Below are 23,520 nucleotides of genomic sequence, written 5' to 3'. Positions count from 1 at the left end.
GGCCAGGAGTTCAAGACCAGCCTGGGCTACATGTTGAGACCCTTGCCTCTTTAAAAAATAATAATAATATCTAAATAAATGGAAATACATCCCATGTTCATGAATCAGAAGACTTAACACTTTGTTAAGATGGAATACATAGCTAGCAGATTGTAGAACTAGAAACCAAGGTTTGTCTAAATTAATTTAATCATTCATGCAAGAACATAGGAATTAGTGGTGCACAGAACAGACAAAAGTGACCCTGTTCATAGGTCTTCCTTTTGATGGAGAGTGTCAATCTTTAATAAAAACAGTGTAATTTCAGATAGTGTTAAGTGCTATGAAGAAATAAAGCATTGTGTGATAGTAATCAGGGAAGATGGTTTAGGTTAGATGATCAAGAAACACTACTGAAGAAATCTTATCAATGTCTCTCTTTTCTTTTTACATTTTATTTCTTTGACTTACAACCAAATAAGAACCACACATTGAGATTGATTGATATGTCTCTTTATCTATAGATTCCCCCTTCATGTCTCCCTTTTAAATTTTTCCTGGTAGTTCAGTTGTTGAAAACTGATCATTTGTCCTGTAGAGTTTCCCATGATCCCCTGGTATAGCTTACAAATTATCATGGTTCTCAGTCTTCTCTTACTTCCTGTGAAGGAGTGGCTGAATCTGGAATCTGGGATAATCTAAGCCACAGTGCTCAGCCAAGTTTGAGTGACTCTTGATGAGAGTGAAGTTTGATTTGGTTTTTTTTTTTTGGTTCTTTTTGCAATATTATAAGTAAACCTGGATCTTTAACACTTACTCTTTATTCAGTGATATCAAGCATTCTTACTAAAAAAATTTATAAGATGGCCTTGTGGGTTATGGTTTATGTTTTATAGATTTATACTGGAAAATGAGTAGATAAAGTGATGTCTGAGATTTACTTCATTCTAATAAAGGATGAAAGCAATTGGGGGTAAAGACAAAACCCAACTGGCTATGAGTTAACCACTGTTAGAACTGGCTGATTGATGGGTGTGTGGAGTGCTCGTTATACTCTTCTGTCGGCTTTTTGTACATTTTTTAAATGTTCCATAATTTTAAGTTTTAAAACCTAATGTTATTATCGCAATTAAAATGAACGAAATTCTCATTCATTTATGAGGATGCACTAACTAGCAATTCACACTGGCTTCAGTGAAGTAGTCAGTTATCTACTTTGTTTCTATGGGTAGCCATTTATCAAACCACATTTTTAAATTATGCTGACTATCTATGGCCATACCACTCTGAATGCGCCCGATCTCATCTATTCTTGGAAGTTAAGCAGGATTGGGCCTGGTCTGTGCTTGAATGGGAGAATAAAATTAGGCTGCACCATCTTGTTGGCAGTTGTCTGTGTTTCAGCCTGATGTGTGGAAGTCAACTAAGCAGTCTGATACTTTCCACACACTTGCATTTGTTGGCAGGGTTTTCTTCCTTTCAGTGACAGTTTACTAGTTATCAAAGCCTATGGTTTTATGATTGGATTTGATTCCTAGTTTTAAAAAGTTGTTATTCACCATTCAATGATTGTGGTGAATTGGTACTTTTTTTTAAAATAAATTTAAAGGAAAAGCAAAGAGAGCAAGGTACCAAAGACAGATGTGACTGTCCCAAGTGAAAGGAAAGGTAATAAAAGCCAACCAGAGAGATGGATGGGGGCGGATCACAATGGGCTTTTCAGAATTTGTAAACAGGAGTGAAGTGATCTGACTGCCATTTCAAGTAGTGCTCCAGCTGCTGTGTGAATGTCAATTGTGGCGGAAGCAGAAGACCAGCTAAGTTGTTGTATAATCTGGACACAAGGTTGTGGTTAGGTGGCTCAGACCAGAGGGACAAGCGGGATGCCCTGGGGGGGATGTTTTAGACATGGCCAGCTGGAGGTTTGACTTTGTAGGAAGTAAATGATTACTTAGAAAGTACTTAGAAAATGTGTGGCACATGCAAAGTGCTTGGTCCATAGAGTATTGGTCCCATTATTGTTAAAGTACTGAACAGCAACCATTTATTGAGCATGGAATTCTGTTTCATGACCCATTCTGAAGTGTGTTGACATTTCTTAGCTCATTTAAATCACTCACCAACGTCTTGAAGCAGGTAGCTTATTGCCCCCATTTTACAGAGGAGGACCAACAACAGCACTCTGCTTCTGTAAGCACCTGTGCAAAGTGACCCATTCCTAAAGCCCAGGTGGTTCTGCATTATCGGCCAAGAAGATTTCCCACTTAACTAAAGTGAATGGTCCCTCAAATGTTGCACCGGTTGTTCTCAAAGAACCAGTTTCCAGACAGAGAAGTCAAGTGTCTGGGGCCTGATACAGCTTTGAGTCAGCGTTTGCCCCTAAGTTAGCAGCATCCTCTGAGCGTAAGATTTGGACAGAATTCAGCCATGGTCATCATTTTAACAATGGAGCTAATTTAAAACTATTTCTGCAGCACTGGGAAAGTCATTATGAAATAAAAGTGCACAAGTTGAGAGAAAGACAGTATAAATCACTTAGCATTCATTGCTGATGCATTCAGCCAAACACTGGAGGAACCAGAATAAGTGGTGCTTATAACAGCCTCTGCATGTTTTCAAACTTTTTTATTTGGTGAACCTCTGGTGGAGTTGGTTTTCCTGCCCCTGGCATTTGTGTCAAACAGAATGCAGACAGCAGGGCAGATAAACATTGAAAGTTTCCACCTACCATAAGTCACACTTCCAGAGACCTGTGAGCCTGGAATGGCCTAAGAACTTGTGATCTATAGCTGTCCAGAACCCAGCTTCTTTTGTGGTTGTTAGAGTATCCGTACCAGGACTAATCAGCGTTCACTTGCTTTTTCCACTTCTATCAACTGGGAGCTCCTCCTGCCCACAGATTTGGCCTGCCATTTTACGATGACCTCTCATCCTATCTTGCTTCCTGCCCCTTTTGTTTTTTAGCAGTCATCCTCTTCCAGTGGTAGTGTGTTTGGGTCTGGAAACACTGGACAAGGGGGAGGTTTCTTCAGTGGCCTTGGAGGGAAACCCAGCCAGGATGCAGCCAACAAAAACCCATTCAGCTCGGCCGGCGGGGGCTTCGGATCTACAGCCACCCCAAGTAAGTTGAGAAGAGCTTTTCCAGTCCCTCGGTCCCCTAATGTATTGTCATCCTCATGGCGTTGTCAAAGCTTCAGTGATGAATATAAAAAGGGGAAAGGTCTAGGAGGCCCATTTAGAATATCTGCCCCAAAGCAGTGTGGTCTGTTTTGATTTTAATGAGATGTCCTATATAATCATGAAAAGACGTTGGAGCTGCAGGGAAGTATCTGTCTGTGTGTTGAGCTGCTCCCCTCCTCCCAAGACCCAGCTCATGCTGCTTCTCAGTATCAAAATGGCTTGAAGTGAATGCAAGCAGACAAGCAGAAATGAGCAGCAGCAGCACAGGCAGAGGATGCCGGGAGCCGGAGCATGTAGACTTCCATTTGGGAAGTCCTGTCTTCCAATTTGCTCTAGAAGGCAGCTCCCGGAGACAAGTGTCACCCAGTGGCCATTAGGAGTTTTCATCGCTTGCATTTTTGCTTTGTCTTCATCTGGAGCTGTGTCTGCTAGCACTTTCTTCTCCAGCAAGCTTTAAAAATTATTTGTTGAGCTGTCTGTTTATGGTTGGAAATGAAAGAGATGTGTTGTTTAGTTCTTTTTCAAAATGGTCCTACTGCTGCCGGAGGCTGAGATTGGAGTCGGGAGCCCGTCTTCTGTCTCAGCTTCTCTCATTTGATGTGGTACACATGAAGCTGCTCTCATCTGTTGTGCCGCACGGGATCGTCATGAATCGCAAGCTAATGTTCTGCAGTCATGACAGATGTTCCTTACTGCTAAGCCTTGTGCAGCTGAAAGCAGAACTTTCTATCCTGATTTTCCCTTCTGGATTCATAGATCAAAAACTAGTTATTTTGAGTCCAACCCGGGCAACATAGCAAGACCCCAGCTCAAAAAACAAAGAAAAGCCAAGTTATTTTGATGTCACTGTTCACTCCAGTAATAGACAAGGAAAGATTACTTGTCAAGAGACACATACCTCTTAACTCATAAAATTATATAATCAGACATTTTTGTTCTTCAGCTTTCAGGCTGCCAGGAGGGATTTAGAATCCTAGAATGAAGACATCTTAGAAATCAAATCTAGTAGTTTTCAAAACTGTTTTTGTCAATGAACTCCTAAGCAGCGTCCTGACAGGGAAAACAAGCGAAAGTCGGTTCATGCCAAAGCAGGGGTCATGAGCCCGAGACGCACTGGCCATTTCCCCAGCTGTCACCACAGGGCTATATAGGGCTCCGTGGCACATGCTTTGAAAACATGATCCTCAGCCGGGCTCGGTGGCTCAGCCTGTAATCCCGCGCCTTTGGGAGGCTGAGGTGAGTGGATTGCCTGAGCCCGCGGGTTCGAGACCCGCCTGGTCAGCGAGACCTCATCTCTACAGTAAATCAAAAAAATCAGCCGGGCGTGGTAGCGCATGCCTGTAATTCCGGCTACTTGGAAGGCTGAGGTGGAAGGATCGCCGGAGCCCAGCAGGTCAAGGCTGCGGTGGCCAGAAGCAGCCACTGCACTCCAGTCTGGGTGACAGAGTGAGACTCCAACTCAAAAAAAAACCATGATCCTCTTATGGCTCTCCATCTTCCAGTGAGGAAACAAGCCCAGTGTAGATAGGTGATTTTTTTCCTTTAAATCATAAAGCCAGAAAGTCGCAGATAAAGAACTCAGCTAGATCATATGTCACGTGCCAAACACAGCATCTGGCACAGAATAAGCACTTGCTAACATGCTCCACTGCAATTAGAAATTACGGTTTATCCTGGAGCAAGTCTGTCCTCTGTGAGATTGTGTTACTGGTCAGTTTCATTAAAATATAGGTGTGTCCTATCCCTGGTAAAGTTTCTTTTCCTGGTTGACTTATCTCTAATGCCATGGCTCTTAAACTGTCAAGAATTTCCTTCTGTCCGTGGTCAACTGGAGCTGGCTTGGACCGACTCAGGAGCCTGCCATGCACATCGCCCCACCTCCAAAGTCGGTGGCATCACACATAACTGTTCTTGCTACCAGATAACCTGTGGGTCTTCATCTCCTAAATGTTGGTTATTAATTGTAAACCAACAATTTGCATTTATGCTTAAGGGAAACTTAAGTGAATTTGAAGAGGTGGAAGAAAGACTTTCCATTATGTCATGTTTTAAACGAAATGTATGATTTGATAGTGAAAGGGGCTGGAATGCCTTTCACTCTGAGGACCAAGAGCTAGAGAAGAGGAAGGAACATGAGAGAAGGAGCAGCTGGGAGTCGTCTGGGGAGATGCATTGTCCTCGCCACAGTCCCAGGCGTGCTTCCTGCAGAATTGCTAGTGGCAGCCTTTCTCCTTGGGTGACTCTGCAACATTCAATACCTTGAGCACCATTCTTCCTGGGCCGTCTGACTTGCCTCTCCTGGCTCCTCCCCGCCTTTCAAGCAGTCCCTCCACTGTGCCTCTTTTTCTCTTCTCCCTGTTGCTGTGAGGTGTGTTCCCACAGTCCTCTGGATCATCTCCACATTCTTTTCCTTGCCTCCAGGCTCTTTCACTGTGGTCTGGAAGTCCATCTCCAATTGGGCATCTTCACACTGCTTCTGTTTTGCCCTTTCCCCTACTCAAAACCCTTTGATGGATTCTCGCTGACTGGGATAAAGTTCAGACCAACTTTAGACTGGGCCCTCCGTGAGCCGTTCCCAAAGCACCTGTCTGACTTTGACAGTTCCCAGTTTGACTGCTTGCTGTCCACACACACACTCTCCCTCCTCTTCCCCCAGCCCTTACTTCTCCCTACCTCGGTACCAGGTTCACACTGCACCCTGCACTCACCCTCTGACCCTCCCTTCTTCTAAGATGAACGGAAACATGTTCTCTATGCACCTTTGCCTGAGGGTCTTTTGGGCCCACGGTGATCGCTCCCTCTTTGGAAATCCTGCAGTCCTTGGATTCCATTGCTACACAGACCATCAAGCAGAAGGGAACTAACCTTTATTAATTACCTGTTGTGTGCCAGAAGCTCAATACATGTGGGTGAGTCACTTCTTACGACAGTTATTTTAGATGCAGCAGTCCCATTTCACCGATAGGGAAGTCAGTTTCAGGAGGGTGTGAGAACTGCCAAGGTTGCACAGCTACTAAGTGGCATGACCAGAATTTAGTCCATATGTGTTTCCCAAGCCCTAGTGGACCATGCTTTCTCCCGAGATCCTCCCCAGCCTGGCGGTGTAATGGAGTGCCTCCCAGGCATGTCGTGCTGGGCAGCACTTAGGTTTTGTCTGCACCGCCTGGAACAGAGTCTGTTGCAGACAGCTATCTAAGCACAGACTGGCTGAACCAGCAGCTCCCTTGTGACATTCATGCCACAGGCTGGCTGCCTAGCCCTGAAGCTGTCCTCTTTAGCCCTGTGAAGTCATGAGAATCATGGCCATGACCAAGAAAGACAGGCTGAGAACACCAGTGCTCTGAGTTGGCATGTTCTGTATCCAGAAGCTCCAACCTCGAAGGGTTTCTTCTCTCATCTCCTGAGACTCTACCAAATATAGCCTGCTAACCCCTGGAGTCATCTGTAAGTCAGCTCCCTGGGAGTCTTCACCCTTCAGGACCTCTCGCCTCCTTGAGTCTTGTCCTGAGGATGCTGCTTAGCATCATTCTCAGCACATTAAGTCTGTTTAGGGGCTGGAAAGATATGTTTGTCTCTCTGGAGATGAAGAAGCTGATGATCAGCTTGGGGGCGGGCCCACAGGGCTCCCTCTACAACTGTTTCAAGCAAATGTCTTGGAAGGTATCCTGGGCAAGAGCTTCTTGAGTGCCTCCTTAGAAACTTGTTGAATTCTTGTCTAGTGAGTGACTGGAGACCTGCAGAGTAACATGGGACCTGATCTCTGGGACACCGTTTAATCAAATTTAATTGATACTGACTTTATATTGAGTATAATTCGTATTGAGGCAGACCCTGCCGTTGAATTATGCTCTCATTTTTGCCTGATAAAAGACCAAAGAGGATCCATGCTGTGCCAGCAGGATGGAAACCTAGAACAGATGTCAGTTTTACCTGCACTGCTCCCCTCAAAATGGCGGTCATCAGCTAGATGGCTCTGCAGAGATGGACTTGGGCTCAAAAACCATTTTGAGCCGTGGAAAAAGCATCTCGATGGGTATATATTAAAAAAAAAAGACAGACTTGGTTTTCTTACTGGATAGTTTATTCACAAGTGAAGGAGAATCTTCTACAATGAAATATTGTTCCAGCAACCAGGATACTCTCTTATTTATCATGTTTTCAAAAGCTAGAGACTGTGTTATTTCAAAGCCATTGGGGAGAACCAAGAAACACATTGTTGACCTTAAAGAGTAAGAAACAGTCATTGTTTTGTGCCACTTTGTTTCAGAGCTTGAATAAATGGTTAACCAGCCAGGCCTGGTAGCTCATGCCTGTAATTCCAGCACTTTGGGAGACCAAGGCAGGAGGATCACTTGAGCCCAGAAGTTCAAGACCAACCTGGACATTATAGCGAGACCACATATGTTAAAAATATATGTATATATTTTTTTAACTAGCTGGACTTAGTAGTGCTGACCTGTAGTCTCAACTACTCAGGAGGCTAAGATAGGAGGTCAGTTGTGCCCAGGAGTTTGAGGCTGTGGTAAGCTGTGATCACACCATTACACTCCAGCCTGGACAACAGAATAAGACCCAATTCTTATTTTAAAAGTTCTAAAAATAAATAGTAAACCATTTCAACATACAGAGCTCGCTCCCTTTTGAGACTGCAAATGACAACATTTTAAACTTTAAAGGTATAATTCTTGGGGTCTTTGCAAAATGAAAAGGATTTTATTTTCTACTGGTGACCTGCTCTGTGTCTAATTAGACTGAACATGATAGAGATGTGGAGGGAGAAGGGTTGAAGGAGCAGAGAGTCCACCCAGCACACACGCTGGGTGCTCTGTGTGCACCATTTCGTTTCATCTTCCCTGCGACCTTGCATAATCAGAATTGCTGCCCTGTTTTCTGTGTGAGGAACTTGGGACTGAGGGAAGTTATGTCCTTGCCATGGTCACTCAGCTCTTGGGTCATCTAACCCAGGTCTGACTGCAAACCCCATGTTTGTTCCACTGTAATATGCCAGGAAGATCTTAAAGACAAAGGATTCTTAAAGAGAGAAGAAGATAAAGAAGCCCCAAGATTCTGAATGGTCTTTGACTTCTCAGGAATTTCAGTCTCCTGTCACTTCCCAGTGTGACCATTTCATAGGGCTGCACCACATTCCCCCAGGAGAAGATCCAACCCCTGATCCTAGAATTGAACTTGTTTGCCACTTGAATTTTGCATTGCTAGCACTAACAAAGTACAAAAATTACAGTCCTCTCTTCTTGAATTTACAAAGTCAAAGGAATGGCTGAGAAGCCTATTTTTCTCTCCAGTGTCAAATGTACTGCCTTGGAAGGAGAAAGAGGGAACTATGGACTGGCTTACTAAGGGAAAGATGAGACTGCTCAAGAAGACCTTTTGTGGACTCCCCCAGGGGATAAATAACCCTGGGGTACCAAAAAAGAGGATGAGATCAAGGGGTTTCTTAACCACCCAGCTGTTGGTGCCTGCCATACTCAACGTGGGGTCCTTAACTGGCTCTCCAGGCGTCCCCGTGACTTTACAGAGCAGCAACCATGATGTGGTGGTCTGAGCCATATTATGCTACTAATAGAAATCTAGAGTGGCCGGTCCCTGAAGTGAGGCCACTCACTTGCTGGATTGCTGGTCAAGAGCATGGAAACTGGAAGTAGTAACCGAGTTGGCTGTCCCTGTGGGCTGGGTTGGCAGCAGAGCAAGGCGAGTGACCTGGGGAGTCCATAGATCCTAGGGTTGCCTCTTCCAGCAGCTAGACTTGGAGAGTGACTGTGGGTGCTCCCCACTGCCTTCCTCTCACCTTCTCCATGAGCACTGCTTGCTTAGGGAGAGGCTGGGTGCCCGCTGCCTACCAGTGGTCATCCAGAGTGTGTGTTGTGCCCCCTGTTCTTGCCTGTGTCTTTGCACATCCACCCCATTTCAGGATCGCTTCCTGCCTCATTGTGGATACAGACTCACATTAATGAAAACCCCGTCCAGACATGGTTGGAAGCGTGTCATTCCTCCCCTTCTCACCCCCAACCAAAAACAGTTTTAAAACCCTGACCCGTAGTTTTCTAGGTGTGGTGTCAACCCCGAGTGACTGTTTCCATGTGTCTGCTGCTTGGGCTATTTATATATTGTCTGTCGAGTTTGCATTTCTTGTAACAGGAAAAAAAAACTCATCCATCTTGGTTTTTAGTAGTTTCCTATTTTCCTCCAATTCTTGGAGCAAATTCAGTACATATTTGAGGGAGGGAGGAACCCACTAGATAAGCATCTAAAAGGTCAAGAACCTAAGTGAAGCTCAAAGAAAGAAGAAATCATGCTGGCGGTCTTGCTGATCTCACACATTCTCCAGAGCATCCCTTGCTCCTGTTGGAGCAGAGAGGAGCAGGATGCTTTTCCTCGCCTCACCTGCCATCTCTGATCAGCTCAGGCGGCAGCAAGCACACTGAACTGGCTATAAAGTGGAAGGCATGTAGTGGAAGTCATCGTGCCTGGTTTGGGTTAGCTCTGACTTTCATTTCCCTAGTTTGACAAATTTGCAGTGGTTCCTGATGTGAAGAGACCAGTGAAAGCAAGCCCTGTTCCCCGGAAGAAAGCAGCCTTGTGGAACTGAGCGCTAGCTCTCCATGGCCGGGTAGACCTGACACTGCGGGAGCACCGCTAGCACCTGCGGGTGCACCCCCAACACTGCAGGCACACACGGATGAGCTTTTACAAAGGCGCCCTTCAGAGGGGCCTCTCACCGCCCCTTCACGTTGTGCCTCGTCAGCAAGGTGCATGACAGATCACCTGCTGCTCTCCAGCTCCGCTCCCCTGGATCCTGGGCTGCTTGTCTCTCCCATCTCCCCAGACACCCAGCTGAGGTTTCTTCCTTCTCTGCTCTGAGAAGTAAATAAGGACATTTCTCTCCCTGTGACCTGCCTCACCCGTCTTCATCTCTCCAGATGCCTCTAACCTGTTCGGAAACAGTGGGGCCAAGACATTTGGTGGATTCGGCAGCTCGTTTGGAGAGCAGAAGCCCGCGGGCACTTTCAGCTCTGGAGGAGGAAGCGTGGCGTCCCAAGGCTTCGGGTTTTCCTCTCCAAATAAGACAGGTACTCCTGTGTGTGTTAGTCATGGTTATTTTATAAGAAGGGGGACCCAAAAACTTGGAATTTATTTATAGAAAACTGTGTATTGACTCTTATTTAAACTCGAGTCACCTCCAATGTACTCTCCGCTTGGTGCAGTATGCCTATCGAGACACTTTTTCTACTGCTCAAAACAGTTTTGAACTCATCAGTTTTGATTCCTTTTAGTGCTTCTGCCATTTTTTTTTTCACCTCTTCCAGATCGGCACATTTCCCTTTGAGAACTTTTTTCATCTGGGGAAACAAAAAGTTGCTCAGGGTGAGATCAGGTGAATAGGGTATGGGCAGGTGTGTTGTCGTGGGGGATGAACCAGTCACCTGTTTGCCACAACGTGGGGCGTTTCTTCCACAAATCATGATGCAGCCTTCTCAAAACTTCCAGATAAAAACTTTGCTTTACCGTTTGAGCCAGAAGAACAAACTCTGAGTGCACTACAAGGGGCCTGCCTACCTGCCAAAAGATTATTCTGGTTTGGGGTTTTTTTGGTCCCCCCTCATATATCTGTTTATGCATAGGTATCTGAAGGAGAGGTCGCTAGGGTGATGTCTCTAGAGAGTATGGAGTATGGGTGAAGCCATTTTCCTCCGGCTTATTTGTATATTTGTGGGAGTCACAGACACTCCCAACACTATTCAGGTCTCCTGAGACATGTTAAAAAGCACAGAATGCCATGTAATGCAACCCTTAAGACAACATTGAGTCTTAGGGAGAAAACGCTGTAAATATTTCACAACTGCAGAACAACCAAAGTAAGGGGGCACCGAAGAGGATGATAATTAAAATATAAACAAGAAAGTTTGAGTCACAGGTTTGTTTGGGTAATCGTTACCTGGAGAGTCAAGACTGATTATCTGTTTTAATTTCTTACGTGTACACCATTCTGTCCTCTTTCTCATGTCATTTTTTTTCTTTTTAATTAAAGTATACATAACACACGTACAACATGCATATATATAAGTATACAACTTAATTGTCACAGTTGAAGCACACCCATGTAACCAAGAAAATAGAATATGACCAGCAATACCTTTTATCCAGGCATACTTTTAAAGTATACATTTATAAACTACATGCCTTTTTATAATCATGAATGATATATTTATAACTAAAATTTTTTAAAGAGCATGTGTAATATTTTTTTAATTTTTTAAATATAAAGACAAGGTCTCGCTGTGTTGCCCAGGCTGGCCTCAAACTCCTGGCCTCAGGCATCCTCTCACCTCAGTCTTCCAAAGTGCTAGAATTATAGACGTGAGCCACTATGCCTGGCCCAATGTGTGTTTAGATATGAAAATGTATATTTCATTTATGTCAGCTGCCTTTCTATCCAGTCTCTGTCCCTGACATCTGCAGAGGGACTGTACTCCTGTTCCTGCTGTTGGAAAGTTGTGTGAAAAGACTTTTTAACTCAGATGGGTTGTGGGGAGGCTGTTTGCTGAGCAAGCAGCTCTTTAAAGCAAACTGCCATGGGCAAGCGGGCAGGACACTTGGCCCTTGTACATGTGGATACTCTGGAAAACGCTCATTTCAAAGAAAGGATCCCACCAGAGGACTAGATGCAGAACGGGTGCCTCTGACTTGAGAGTGGAGCCGCCCCGAAGCAGCGCACAGAATCTCTTGGTTTAGAGCCTAAAGTGTAGTTTCCAATGTACATGCACCTTTCCTCAGCCCTGGGACTTGGGTAGCTTGGTCTTTGGTTGCCAGTTTGTAATATTCTTTTTTTGTAGAATTTAAAACAGACAAGAAATGGGTATCACAGCTTTCTTTTGACCACATACATATAGACACACACACATACATACACACACATAGAATGATTTAAAAATTTAAAAAACCACAAAGCTTTTGGCCTTAGTTAAAAAGACAAATAGGCTGAGCGCAGTGGCTCATGTCTGTAATCCTAACACTTTGGGAAGCTGAAGCAGGAGGATTGCTTGAGGCCAGGAGTTCAAGTCCGGCCTAGGCAACATAGTGACACTTTGTCTCTAAAAAAAAGTTGAAAACTTAGCCAAGCATGGTGGCACATGCCTGTACTTCCAGCTACTCAGGAGGCTGAGGCAGGAGGATCACCTGACCCCAGAGGTCACAGCTGCAGTGAGCCATGATTGTGCCACTACACTCCAGCCTGGGCAGCAGAGTGAGACTCATGACTCAAAAATAAATAGACAAATATAAACATTTAACCAAGAACTTTAGTTCATTAATCATGAAGATTTTTTATGTTTTTAGAAGCCTGGTAATATTTTCTTTGACTCTTATTTTTTTGTTTTGTTTTGTTTTTGTTTTTTTGAGTCAGAGTCTCACTGTCACCCTGGCTGGAATGCCGTGGCATACTCACAGCCACCACAACTTTAACATGCTGGGCTCAGGGGATCCTTCTATCTCAGCCTTCCAAGTAGCTGGAACTACAGTCATGCGCCACCACGCTCAGCTAATTTTTTTATTTATTTTAGAGACAAGGTCTCGCCAAGTTGCCTAGGCTGGTCTCGAACCCCTGAACTCAGACAATCCTCTCGCCTCCACCTCCCAAAGTGCTGGGATTGCAATTATGTATTTCTTTTTTTTTTTTTTTTTTTTTTTTGAGTTGGAGTCTTACTCTGTCGCCCAGACTGGAGTGCAGTGGCCGCTCCCGCCCACCGCAGCCTCGACCTGCTGGGCTCCGGCGATCCTTCCACCTCAGCCTTCCGAGTAACTGGAATTACAGGCGCGTGCTACCACGCCTGGCTGATTTTTTTTTTTTTTTTTTTTATAGAGATGAGGTCTCGCTGCCCAGGCGGGTCTCGAACCCGCGGGCTCAGGCAATCCACTCACCTCAGCCTCCCAAAGGCGTGGGATTACAGGCTGAGCCACCGAGCCCGGCTGAGTTATGTATTTCTTTATGTGGTTCCTTATCTTGGGATTATGTTCCAATTGATTTGAAATCTGACTCTTGTTTTTTCAATCTTGAGAAAATGTTTCCTCCCACTTTTCAGAGCACTTTTGCTACTTGATTATTTGACCCATGAAATGACTTAGATTAAGGACTCTAACAGAGAAAACTTCCTTTCAAACACATGAGATGAATGAACTGCTAGGAATCATAATATCAGACTGAGGAAAGATCCCCCGTGTTTCCAGAACTTCATCTCTGCTGCAGATCTCGCATTGATTCTGAGAGTTCCCTCTGCGGAAGGGTGCCTTAGAGCACTGAGCAGAAGGCAGTGCTGCTGTAAACAGGAGTCACCTTCCTGCTTGGCATCTGAATTGTCACTTTTTTAAGAGGGATTTTAGGTCGGTGGCTTGAGTGGGTCTTTGAAAAACTCCAGAAGTGTCCATACTCCCTTCAGTAAAATTAGAGAAAATACTACTGCTGGAGGTCATCTGTGGAGCGAGTGGAAGGTGGGGCGGACTGCAGATGGCCTTGCTGCCTTCTGTGGTCAGTGGGTCTCACCCTGCTCTCGCTGGAGGGCTAGATTGAGTGAGGTCAAGAAAGACAGGAGGATGCGTAATGGGGAGACAAGAGGTGGGCTTTTGAGTTGCACAGACCTTCTTCCAATCCTAGCTACCAGCTGGCTAAAATTAGAAAGTGGCATATTCTCTGAGTCTCGGTTTCCTCATCCATGAAGTGAGGATCCCAGGCTTATTGGCAGAGTAAAAGAGAAATGTTGTGAGGCGCCTGGCACCACACCTGGAACATAGTGGGCCTTCTAAATTAGAAACTTTGTTACTGTTGGTTATTAGTAAATTTTTGTTTCTTCTGGAGAAGAAAATCATGACAATATGGCAACTAACAAAATAGAGCCCCTTCTGCCATCAAGAATGAGTTGCCTATCTCCAAAAATAAGATCAGAGTGTTTGTTTCATTTCATTTGGCTGTGACCCAGGTTTGTTGTTTTGAGGCTCTGTGTGTGTGTGTGTGTGTGTGTGTGTGTGTGTGTTTTTAACCTCCTTCCCTCCCCTGTTCTGTTTACTTTCTTTTTTTTTTTTTTTTTGAATTAGAGTCTCCGTCGCCCAGGCTAGAGTGCAGTGCCACGCTCACGGCCACCGCAGCCTCGACCTGCTAGGCTCAGGTGATCTTTCCACCTCAGCCTTGCAAGTAACTGAAACTACAGGCACACACCACCACGCCCATCTAACTTTTTTTTTTTTTTTTTGTAGATATGAGGTCTTGCCAAGTTGCCCAGGCTGTTTTCAAACTCCTGGGCTCAGGCAGTCTTCTCACCTCCACCTCTCACCTCTGCTGGGATTACAGGCATGAGCCACCGTGCACAGCTCAGTTTATTTTCTGCATCATTGTGACTTCTCATTTTTCACTCACCTTCACCAAGAAGTCTAAACAATTTTGAATACAAGGCATAGATAAAGCCCTGTGTGTCTAAGAAGAAAGTGTAACTAGATCTGTGATCAGTCTTAAATAATTCAGCTACAAGGGTTTTTTAGCACTTTTTTTTCCAGTCTGTTATATTTGTAACCCAACAGTCTTCATTATCATGGCTTGGAATTTCACTCGGGGTTTTAAGATGCAGAATGTTAACCCAAACATGAGGCTTGGCACAAAGTATCTTCTCATTTGTGCAGCCACTGTTAGGGTAAATAAGCATATAATTGAAACACAAAATAACAGTTAACTACAGAATTCAGCTGACAGCTTTCCATACCCAGTATTCGGTCTTTCCAGTCCAGGTAGCAGAAATTTGTGTTATGATTACGTTTATGAAAAAACCTAGATTCGTGCCTAGAACAACAGATTCACTTCCTGGAAGGGGAGAAAATAATGTCCCTGCTGATCCTGTCCTCGGTGGTTACTAGGCTCCCACTGCTCCCATTAGCATGTAGGTCATAGGCCGACATGCACTGTAAGAAGTCCTGTGCTCCCTGGCCAGGGCACTCCACTTGAGAGCACACTACGTGCCATGCTGTTCCATGCCATTCAACAAGATGCTCACCGAGTGTCTGCCCTAATACCTTACAATGATTTAAGCAGGCTCTTGGAGCAGCCTCTTGGACCCCCATCAGGAGCAGAAGGAGAAGAAGATTGTTTTGTCTTTCCATGTGGCCACCTGCATACACTGTCTCTGGTGGCCTGGGTCCTCCGAGCAGCACGATGGCGGCTCGCAGGAGGCGTCTGGACTGTAGGTTGTCCTCACAGCTGATTTACTATTGTGTTACATCTATACAGCAGCCTTCCTCCAAAGAAGAGACGTAGTGTGCTTCTCACTGAGTAGTTCCATGCAGAAAGAAAGCATTTTTTTTTAATTCTCCACCGAGAGAGGGACTGTAGTGAGAGACATGAGCCATCAGGCTGTAAATAAATAAAGGCACCTGGCTGGGCGCCAGCATGCGCATCTCCATGTCTGCTGTGACCCAGTTCAGGGATTCTCCCTGAGAGGGGGTTCTGAGCTTCTAATTTTATAATTTGGGTTTCCATGAAGCTCGATGCTTGCCTGTGTGCTGATAAATAGCAACATCTGTCATCTCTTGACAGCTGGGTAGCAATTGTAGTTTTTAGAATGGGTTTTCTTTTTTGTTGTTGTTGTTGTTTTTTGAGTCGGAGTCTCACTCTGTCGCCCAGACTGGAGTGCAGAGGCCGCTCCCGGCCACCGCAGCCTCGACCTGCTGGCCTCCGGCGATCCTTCCGCCTCAGCCTTCCAAGTAGCTGGAACTACAGGCGTGTGCTACCACGCCCGGCTGATTTTTTTATTTATTGTAGAGATGAGGTCTCGCCAAGTTGCCCAGGCGGGTCTCAAACCCGTGGGCTCAGGCAATCCATTCACCTCAGCCTCCCAAGGTGCGGGATTACAGGCTGAGCCACCGAGCCCGGCTAGAATGGGTTTTCGATGAGAAATCTCAGAGCAGCCCAGAGGGTCTGGGAGAGGATCCAAGATGTACTGAGTGTGCGCTCTGGGGTGTTCTGCTTCCATGAGGCTAAACGCTGACGGGCCCACTCGCCTCTGCAAGGGTTCTGGGCATCTCAGACAAACCCAGGGTGGGTGGGAACACTCCTGAATGAACCTCTGCTAGAGGGGTGACGGTTGGTTTTGGGGTTTTTTAATTTTGTTTTTGCTTTATTATTTTATTGATAAAAGGTGTGTCACCCTTTGTTGTAGTTCTGTGCATTTGAATGTCTAACATGCCTTTTTCCCTTTTTTCCTTCCTGTTTTCATTTGGTTTCTCATCGCTCAATGCCTCCCTGCCTCCTCCTTTCTTCCTCCCTGTTTCTGTTTGTTTGCCTCTGTTTTGCTCAGGTGGCTTCGGTGCTGCTCCAGTGTTTGGCAGCCCTCCTACTTTTGGGGGATCCCCTGGGTTTGGAGGGGTGCCAGCATTCGGTTCAGCCCCAGCCTTTACAAGCCCTCTGGGCTCGACGGGAGGCAAAGTGTTCGGAGAGGGCACTGCGGCTGCCAGCGCAGGAGGATTCGGGTAAGCCCTGGGGAGGGACCCGGAAGCCCACATGCTCGTTCGGCACGGGACAGGGCTCAGGATGCCTACTCCAAAAATGGGCTGGAGGCCCCACCTTCAAAGGCAAACCAGTCCCTGAGGGCTGCTTTTCCTCTCTAAGGGAAGGCTCACTTCCTCCAAGCCGGGCCCTGTGGAGTAGTGGGTAGATGTCAGCTGTGTGGCTGTCCCCGGACATGTCAAGTACAGGTCATGTGCCCGGGTTCTCCTGGTGGACTTGAGGGAAGGCACATAGCCTTGCCCTGGGCTGCTTGATAGCCAAGAGCACCCCCGGCGGTAGTTTCTGGGAGCAAGTTCTGCTGGAATCATTTGCACCAGATGTTTTCCTCTGGGAGTGTTCTGCCTTAGAGCCATTGTCCTTGAGCAAACAACTCCCTGTATCCCCTGCTCCCCTGCAGACCCGAAGGGTGGATATTGAGTTCCACGGTCCCAGGAGCCCAGGAGCCAGCATGAGCACTGGGCACGACAGGCGCCCACGTGGGAAGAGCGTGAGCCGAGGAGAGTGCATTGCCTGAGACCAGCCCAGGCAACTTGGCAAGGCCTCATCTCTACAATAAATAAATAAATAAATAAATAAGCTGGGCATGGTAGCATGCACCTGTAGTCCCGGCTGCTGGTAAGGCTGAGGTGGAAGGAATGCCTGAGCCCAGCTGGATGATACTGGGGTGGCCATGAGTGTGCCACTGCCCTCCAGCCTGGGCGCTGGAGTGAGACTCCAACTCAAAAAAAAAAAGGAAAATTCCACATGAGGGAGCTGCCTTTATGGGTAGGACTCCCGTCTGGTTTCCAAAACCCCGAGGAAAACATAGCCTTCGCCACACCACAGAAATCCCAAGAAAGTGTCTGCAAGGGGTGGCTGCAAAGACGCTCGCTCAGAGGAGGAGCTGCTGGCTGAAGGCGACTCTGGAACGCCTCTCACCCTCGGTGCTGGCGACTTGGGGAGGGGAAGATGATTTGTTTGGGGGAATTGTGGAAGGATTTGTGACACAACTTGGCAAGATGACAATGTTTATATCTTGAAAAGAAACTCGAGTGTGTTCTCAGTCATGCCCTTCCCATTCACGAAGATGCTGCTGAGTGTCAAGGAGCACGAAAGAGTTGAGGTGTTGTTTCTTGTGCTTCATGTAGAGACCAATGGGGCTTTTACAGTTCACCTCAGGAAACCCAAGAACCAAAGTCAAGGAAAGCTTTGAAAGGCGAGGTAGGGACCAACTGAGACTAGTATTAGAGCCCCCATCTCTGCGGCACAAGTACTGCGGCACAAGTACTGCAGATGTGGTGGGAGGTTTTGGTTGACTGGGAGTCTTGAGGTTTTATTTATACATTTGAAATCAGCTGTTTTCTGCACTAGTAGAAAAGCAGCATATTCTGCCTTGGGAGGGCTCTCCCACATCCATCCTGACTGGCTGGTTCGCTCCATGACCTGAAGCAACGCCAACAAGTTCCAGATCAGGCATTAAATCTCCAGAAGAGCCGGTTGCCTTTCTTTAGGTCCCTGGCCATGACCCTGGCAGGCCTCTGAGAAGGGCAGGCCCAAGGCAGGAGGAAGAGGGGAGCGGGCTCGCTCTGAGGACCATGGCCAATGAGACCAGGCCCCTGCCCACCTCTTGCGTAAAAGGCCCTGTACCTCATCATGAAGAGGACCTAGAATGAGCAGGAACTGGGACATTTTAGACACTCTTGCTTTCTTTGGGATAGGCCTTTGCCCCAGGTGCTGTCCTTTCTCCCAGAAACCACTGATCCATCTCCCTCCCCAGCCCCGCTGAATTCCTCTGACAGTGACTCAGCAGGCTACCACATGTCACTTAAGTGCTGGATCCGTCTGGAGGGAGAACCCCTGAGGAATGTCCCCAGGTGGACTGAGCAGGGGAGAGAAAGTGGCAGCCAGTTTTACATTGTTTTGTGTAGTATTTATTGATTTAGGAAACAAACCCTAAATTTTGAATGAAATGCCTTGGAAACTACTCCCCCCAAATGTAAATAGAATGGCAGTTTTTGTACGTGCTAGAGTCTCTACATCATTGTTAAAAGTAAATAGACTCGCCGGGCTTGGTGGCTCAGCCTGTAATCCCGCCTTGGGAGGCTGAGGTGAGTGGATTGCCTGAGCCTGCGGGTTCGAGACCCGCCTGGGCAACTTGGAGAGACCTCATCTCTACAGTAAATCAAAAAATTAGTCGGGCGTGGTAGCGCACGCCTGTAGTTCGGCTACTTGGAAGGCTGAGGCCGAAGGATCGCCGGAGCCCAGCAGGTCGAAGCTGCAGTAGCCGGGAGCGGCCACTGCACTCCAGTCTGGGCAACGGAGTGAGACTCCAACCCAAAAAAAAAAAAAAAAAGGTAAATAGACTCAAGATCCCAAGAGACGCTGAAGATAAGTAAATCGGGGCAGGGGACTGGTCAGCAAATGAGAAACAATAAAATGAATATTGGAGACAGCAGGAGGTGTGTGCTGCTTAGTTCCCAAATGACCTGGATGGAAACCAAAACGCTGGCCAGGTTGCATTTCATGTTGTGTTCCTGTGATTCTTCTTCCCAGAGCGAAGTAGAGGTTTGCTCTGGGCTACGACCCATTCTCTCTGAGAGCTGCTCACTAGGCCCAGCTGTCACGCCAGGTTGTGCGTGTCGTGCATGTCAAGACATGACAGTGGACAGAAACTTTCGGGCGGCGATGACAAGAGGCCCCGCTAACCACAGTCCCTTCTCTCTGGAACCCAGGTTCGGGAGCAGCAGCAACACCACGTCCTTCGGCACCCTCGCGAGCCAGAATGCTCCCACATTTGGGTCACTGTCCCAGCAGACCTCTGGATTTGGGACCCAGAGCAGCGGATTCTCTGGCTTTGGATCAGGTGCAGGAGGTAGGCGGCCACATGCTCTTCCCTCACAGATCCGGTGGTTCCTCACGCCTTTGCCTCCCATAGAGGCCTTCTCCCCCAAAGAAATAAGTTGTTTTACCTGACCAGTCAGCTTCGAACTTAAAAGCTGAAAGGAGTTGAAAGACAAAATGTCCTTTTTTAGGCTAGCCTTGGAGCACCATGCCATTTCTCACCAAAGAAATTACTGACTTGATTTCCTCTCATGATTTAAGAATCCCAAATGGCAATGGTCTCACTAGGCCTTGGTTTTAAAATCCAAGCCAGCAGACTCAAAAAAATAAGACGTAGAAACTTCACAAAATGTCTTGCATTTGTTTAACACTCTGCTTCTTCAGATAAAATATGTATATTTCATTTGTTCCTTGCCACAAACTTGAGAGGCATAGAACATAGCCATCATTGTTACTTTACTAATGACAAAATGGAAACTCCAAGGAGCTAAGTGATTTGCTGGTCGGTCAGCAGCAGAACCAGGCCAGAGCCCAACTGTCTTGCTTCTCTGGGTCTCAAAAGGAAGAGGCAGCAAATGGATGGAAAAGCTAGAAAAACCCCAAGTTTCCCTAATGAGATGAGCCTGTGTATCCAGCACAGCTAAGTGAGAGGGGGGCCATGCCAGAGACCCTCGCCCAGAGCCAGGTCCAGGGAGGAGGGAAGAACCCTAAAAGACCAAGAAGAGAATTCCGAGAAAGAAAAGGATGTCCCGCCGGGCTCGGTGGCTCAACCTGTAATCCCGCGCCTTTGGGAGGCTGAGGTGAGTGGATTGCCTGAGCCCACGGGTTCGAGACCCGCCAGGGCAACTTGGTGAGACCTCATCTCTACAATAAATCAAAAAATTAGCCGGGCGTGGTAGCGCGCGCCTGTAGTTCCAGCTACTCGGAAGGCTGAGATGGAAGGATCACCGGAGTCCAGCAGGGTGAGGCTGTGGTGGCCGGGAGCAGCCACTGCACTCCAGTCTGGGTGTCAGAGTGAGACTCCAACTCAAAAAAGAAAAAAAGAAAAGGATGTCCCGTGCCTTGTCCTGGTGGATCTGAGTGGCCCTGGAGAGCGGACTCAGGGTAGAGGGACTTCTTCAAGGGCTTCCTCGCCTTCCTACAGATGCTGGGAGCAAGAAGGTTTTCCACAGAGGCAAGGGAGGGGAGACAGCCAGGAAGCCGCTTTTGTCTCAAGTGTGCCTGGCCTTAACCCTTTTCATTTGCTTTTCAGCATTCACCTTCGGATCAAATAACTCGTAAGTATCTCTCTCTTTTTGAGTCTCACATTAACTAAAAGCATTAAATAAGGATGGAATTGTATGTGGTATGCAAAAACTATTGAAATACTAACTCTTGCTGGATGTGTGCATTTTGTTTCCCTTTTTCCTGTTTTTAGAGTTTGCCATGGAAGCGTAGGGGTTCAGCAAGGGGGCGGGGGGGGTGGACTTGCTGGTCTCTGTGGCAGTATGGCAGGAAGTGCCCAGCCTCACCTTCTTCAGGGCCATGGCTCAGAGAAAGAAGATGCTTCCTGCCGGCGAAGCCGCACTTAGTAGATACTTTTCCCGGTGCCCCTGTAGCGTCCCAGAAGCTTCGTGCTTGACCCCTGGGCCCATCACCAAGCCTTGTGTGTGGGTCCTCCCTCCGTGCTTCTTATAGAGTTCTATGACATTAAAATTCAGACTCTTGATTTTGTGCACAGGCAGGGCACGAAGCCTCTCCGGATTATTAGGAACTGACTCCGCCTCTCTTCTGGTGCTTCCTTGCAGGTCTGTGCAGGGGTTTGGCGGCTGGAGAAGCTGAGTGGGTGTCAGCGGCCGTTTCAGTTCTATGACCAACTGCATTTTCGGCTTCTCTTCACCAGGAAGTGCTAGAGCAGGCTGTTAAAGTGGACGTTCTCACTGAAATACACATCCCCAAAACAACAGAAACCAAAACTCAGAGATGCCTGGTTGCTTATTCTGTTGTGTTTTATATTTTGTGTTGAGTTTTCCCACTGCTATTAAACTGTTGGTCTGTTCCGTACAGCGTGTATGTGGTTTTTTTCAGATCACAGCCAAGGAGAGAAGTTTCCCATTTCTGTGGCTCTGCAAAACCAGCAGAGCCTCCATAAGCCACCAGTATCTTCAAGAATCAAAAGTAACGCATTGGGTACAGTGACTCACATCTGTAATCCCAACACTTTGGGAGGCCAAGGCAGGAGCTTAGCTTGAGCCCAGGAGCTGGAGACCAGCATGGGCAGCACAGTGAGACCTCATCTGTACAATAAATCAAAAAATTAGTTGGGTGTGGTGGTGCACACCTATAGTCCCAGCTACTCAGGAGACTGAGGTAAGAGGCTCACCTGAGCCCAGGAGGTTGAGGCTGCAGTGAGCTGTGATTGTGCCATGGCACTCTAGCCTGTTCAGCAGAGTGAGACCCCAACTTGAAAAAAAAGTAACCGACATCAGGTATTGGGAAACAGGGCATGGAGTGTGCCTGGGTCTGGTTTGACCCTCGAGCCCTCCACATAGGGAAGAGTTGGATGCTGGTGGGCCTCCTTTTTGAGGTCATCACTTTGCTGTCTCCTCTCCACGTCCTTTGCTGTTGTGTACCGACACCCCCGGGGGGGCCCACTCATACAGGCAGCAGCTGCATTTCAGAAGCTATCGGAGCACCCCCAGTATAGTTGCAGTGAGCCACGAGGCGGGCCTGGCAAACCACCCAGTGTGATGTTGGCTGAGCACTGACAACGGCATGAGGCTCCTGAATGGCCTGGCCAGCTCATCTCGGCATGGCTCTTGGGTGTTGTGTGTCCTGCCCTGGAGAGAAGCGGCGGCTGATGGCGAAGACAGCCTCTGTGTCCCATGAGAGAAGTGAGGTTGACCACACCCACCCACTGTCTGTTCACAGTGGGTTGACAGCAGAGACGCTGGGTAGACCCAGAATTGCAGAGGCACTGCCGTTGCCAAATAGCACAGGCAGGACGAGCTGAATTTGACAACAGTATTGCTAGCATGGCCTAGGGATCATCATTTCCGTTGTATTAGTAAACCCATTTCTCCTTGATGCAGTATCTTTCGGGCCCAGGCATATTTTATTTCTTAGGCCTGTGTATCTTAGATGGTTAGTGTCAAACGAGGACCGCCTCGCATGGAAAGTAGGTGTAAGAACTTGTTATCTCTCAGGCCCAGAATCTGGCGGTGCTTAGGCTGGGGTCAGCAGCAAGTGAGCGATGGAAGCGACGTTTTTGGAGTTTTGCATATTGGCAAGTTATACGTTTTAATGTCTTAATAAAAGTCTGACGTGTGATATTGGTTTGTCACCTGCAGCCAGTCTGACCTTCTCGGTTCAGTCGGTGTGTTTGGGGAGGTGACCATGGTGAGGGCTCCACTGTGCCACAGCCCATCTGGTGTCCTGTCTGTGCCTCAGCCTCCCCCACAAAGTTCTTTGTGAACCAGATTCCCAGCCTCTATCCCGGGGCTTCTGGCTCAGTAGGACTCAAACGGAGGCCGGATGCCCACCTGGTTTTGCATGTGACAGTGCCTCGAGCTGGTGAGAAGAGGATCTCACTGTTGGCCCAGGAGTGCCGCCCTGAGCCCGCTGTCAGCAGAGCCAAGAGCTGGAATTAGATCCACGGTCCATAGGTAACTGTCACCTACTCTCTGTGGTGATGAGAGGAGAGGGAGGGGTCATCCTGCTTTTGGTTAACTAGGGGCTCTGCTCTTGCACAAAAATGTCCTGTGTGTCCTTCTAGAAAAAGCCTCTCACCTTCTCCACCCTGTGCTCACAGGAGGCCCCAGCTGTGAGCAGAGGGACTGTCCCCAGGTTATTCACAGCAGTCCTAGGCATGTTTCTCCCATGTGGGCTCTTGTCGGTTCGTACACAGGGCCATCATGAGACAAGGGAACTGGATTGGACAGGAAACGCTCACAGCCGAGGGCTAGTCATAAAGGGAGCAACGTAGCCAGGGGTAATGGGAGCAC

At 47.3% G+C, this 23,520-nt stretch overlaps 1 protein-coding gene across 1 annotated transcript in view; it reads left to right on the top strand.

Moving 5' to 3' along the window:
* NUP214 (nucleoporin 214) overlaps nucleotides 1–21,580 on the top strand; it is a 124,954-nt gene extending 103,374 nt beyond the window's left edge. The window contains exons 31-36 of the mRNA XM_008057451.2: nucleotides 2,944–3,100; nucleotides 10,098–10,247; nucleotides 16,509–16,680; nucleotides 19,429–19,568; nucleotides 20,790–20,814; nucleotides 21,325–21,580. Of these exons, the coding sequence (XP_008055642.1) occupies nucleotides 2,944–3,100; nucleotides 10,098–10,247; nucleotides 16,509–16,680; nucleotides 19,429–19,568; nucleotides 20,790–20,814; nucleotides 21,325–21,358 (678 nt within the window). The 3' untranslated portion in view covers nucleotides 21,359–21,580. The remainder of the gene's footprint in view (nucleotides 1–2,943; nucleotides 3,101–10,097; nucleotides 10,248–16,508; nucleotides 16,681–19,428; nucleotides 19,569–20,789; nucleotides 20,815–21,324) is intronic.
* Nucleotides 21,581–23,520: the final 1,940 nt, after the last annotated feature.

Source organism: Carlito syrichta, unplaced genomic scaffold (assembly GCF_000164805.1).
Source record: "Carlito syrichta isolate Samal-C Ts95f unplaced genomic scaffold, Tarsius_syrichta-2.0.1 Scaffold303014, whole genome shotgun sequence".
NCBI classification, from domain to species: domain Eukaryota; kingdom Metazoa; phylum Chordata; class Mammalia; order Primates; family Tarsiidae; genus Carlito; species Carlito syrichta.
Note: the sequence above shows the minus strand (reverse complement) of the source record. Positions and strands in the feature narration are given on the sequence as shown.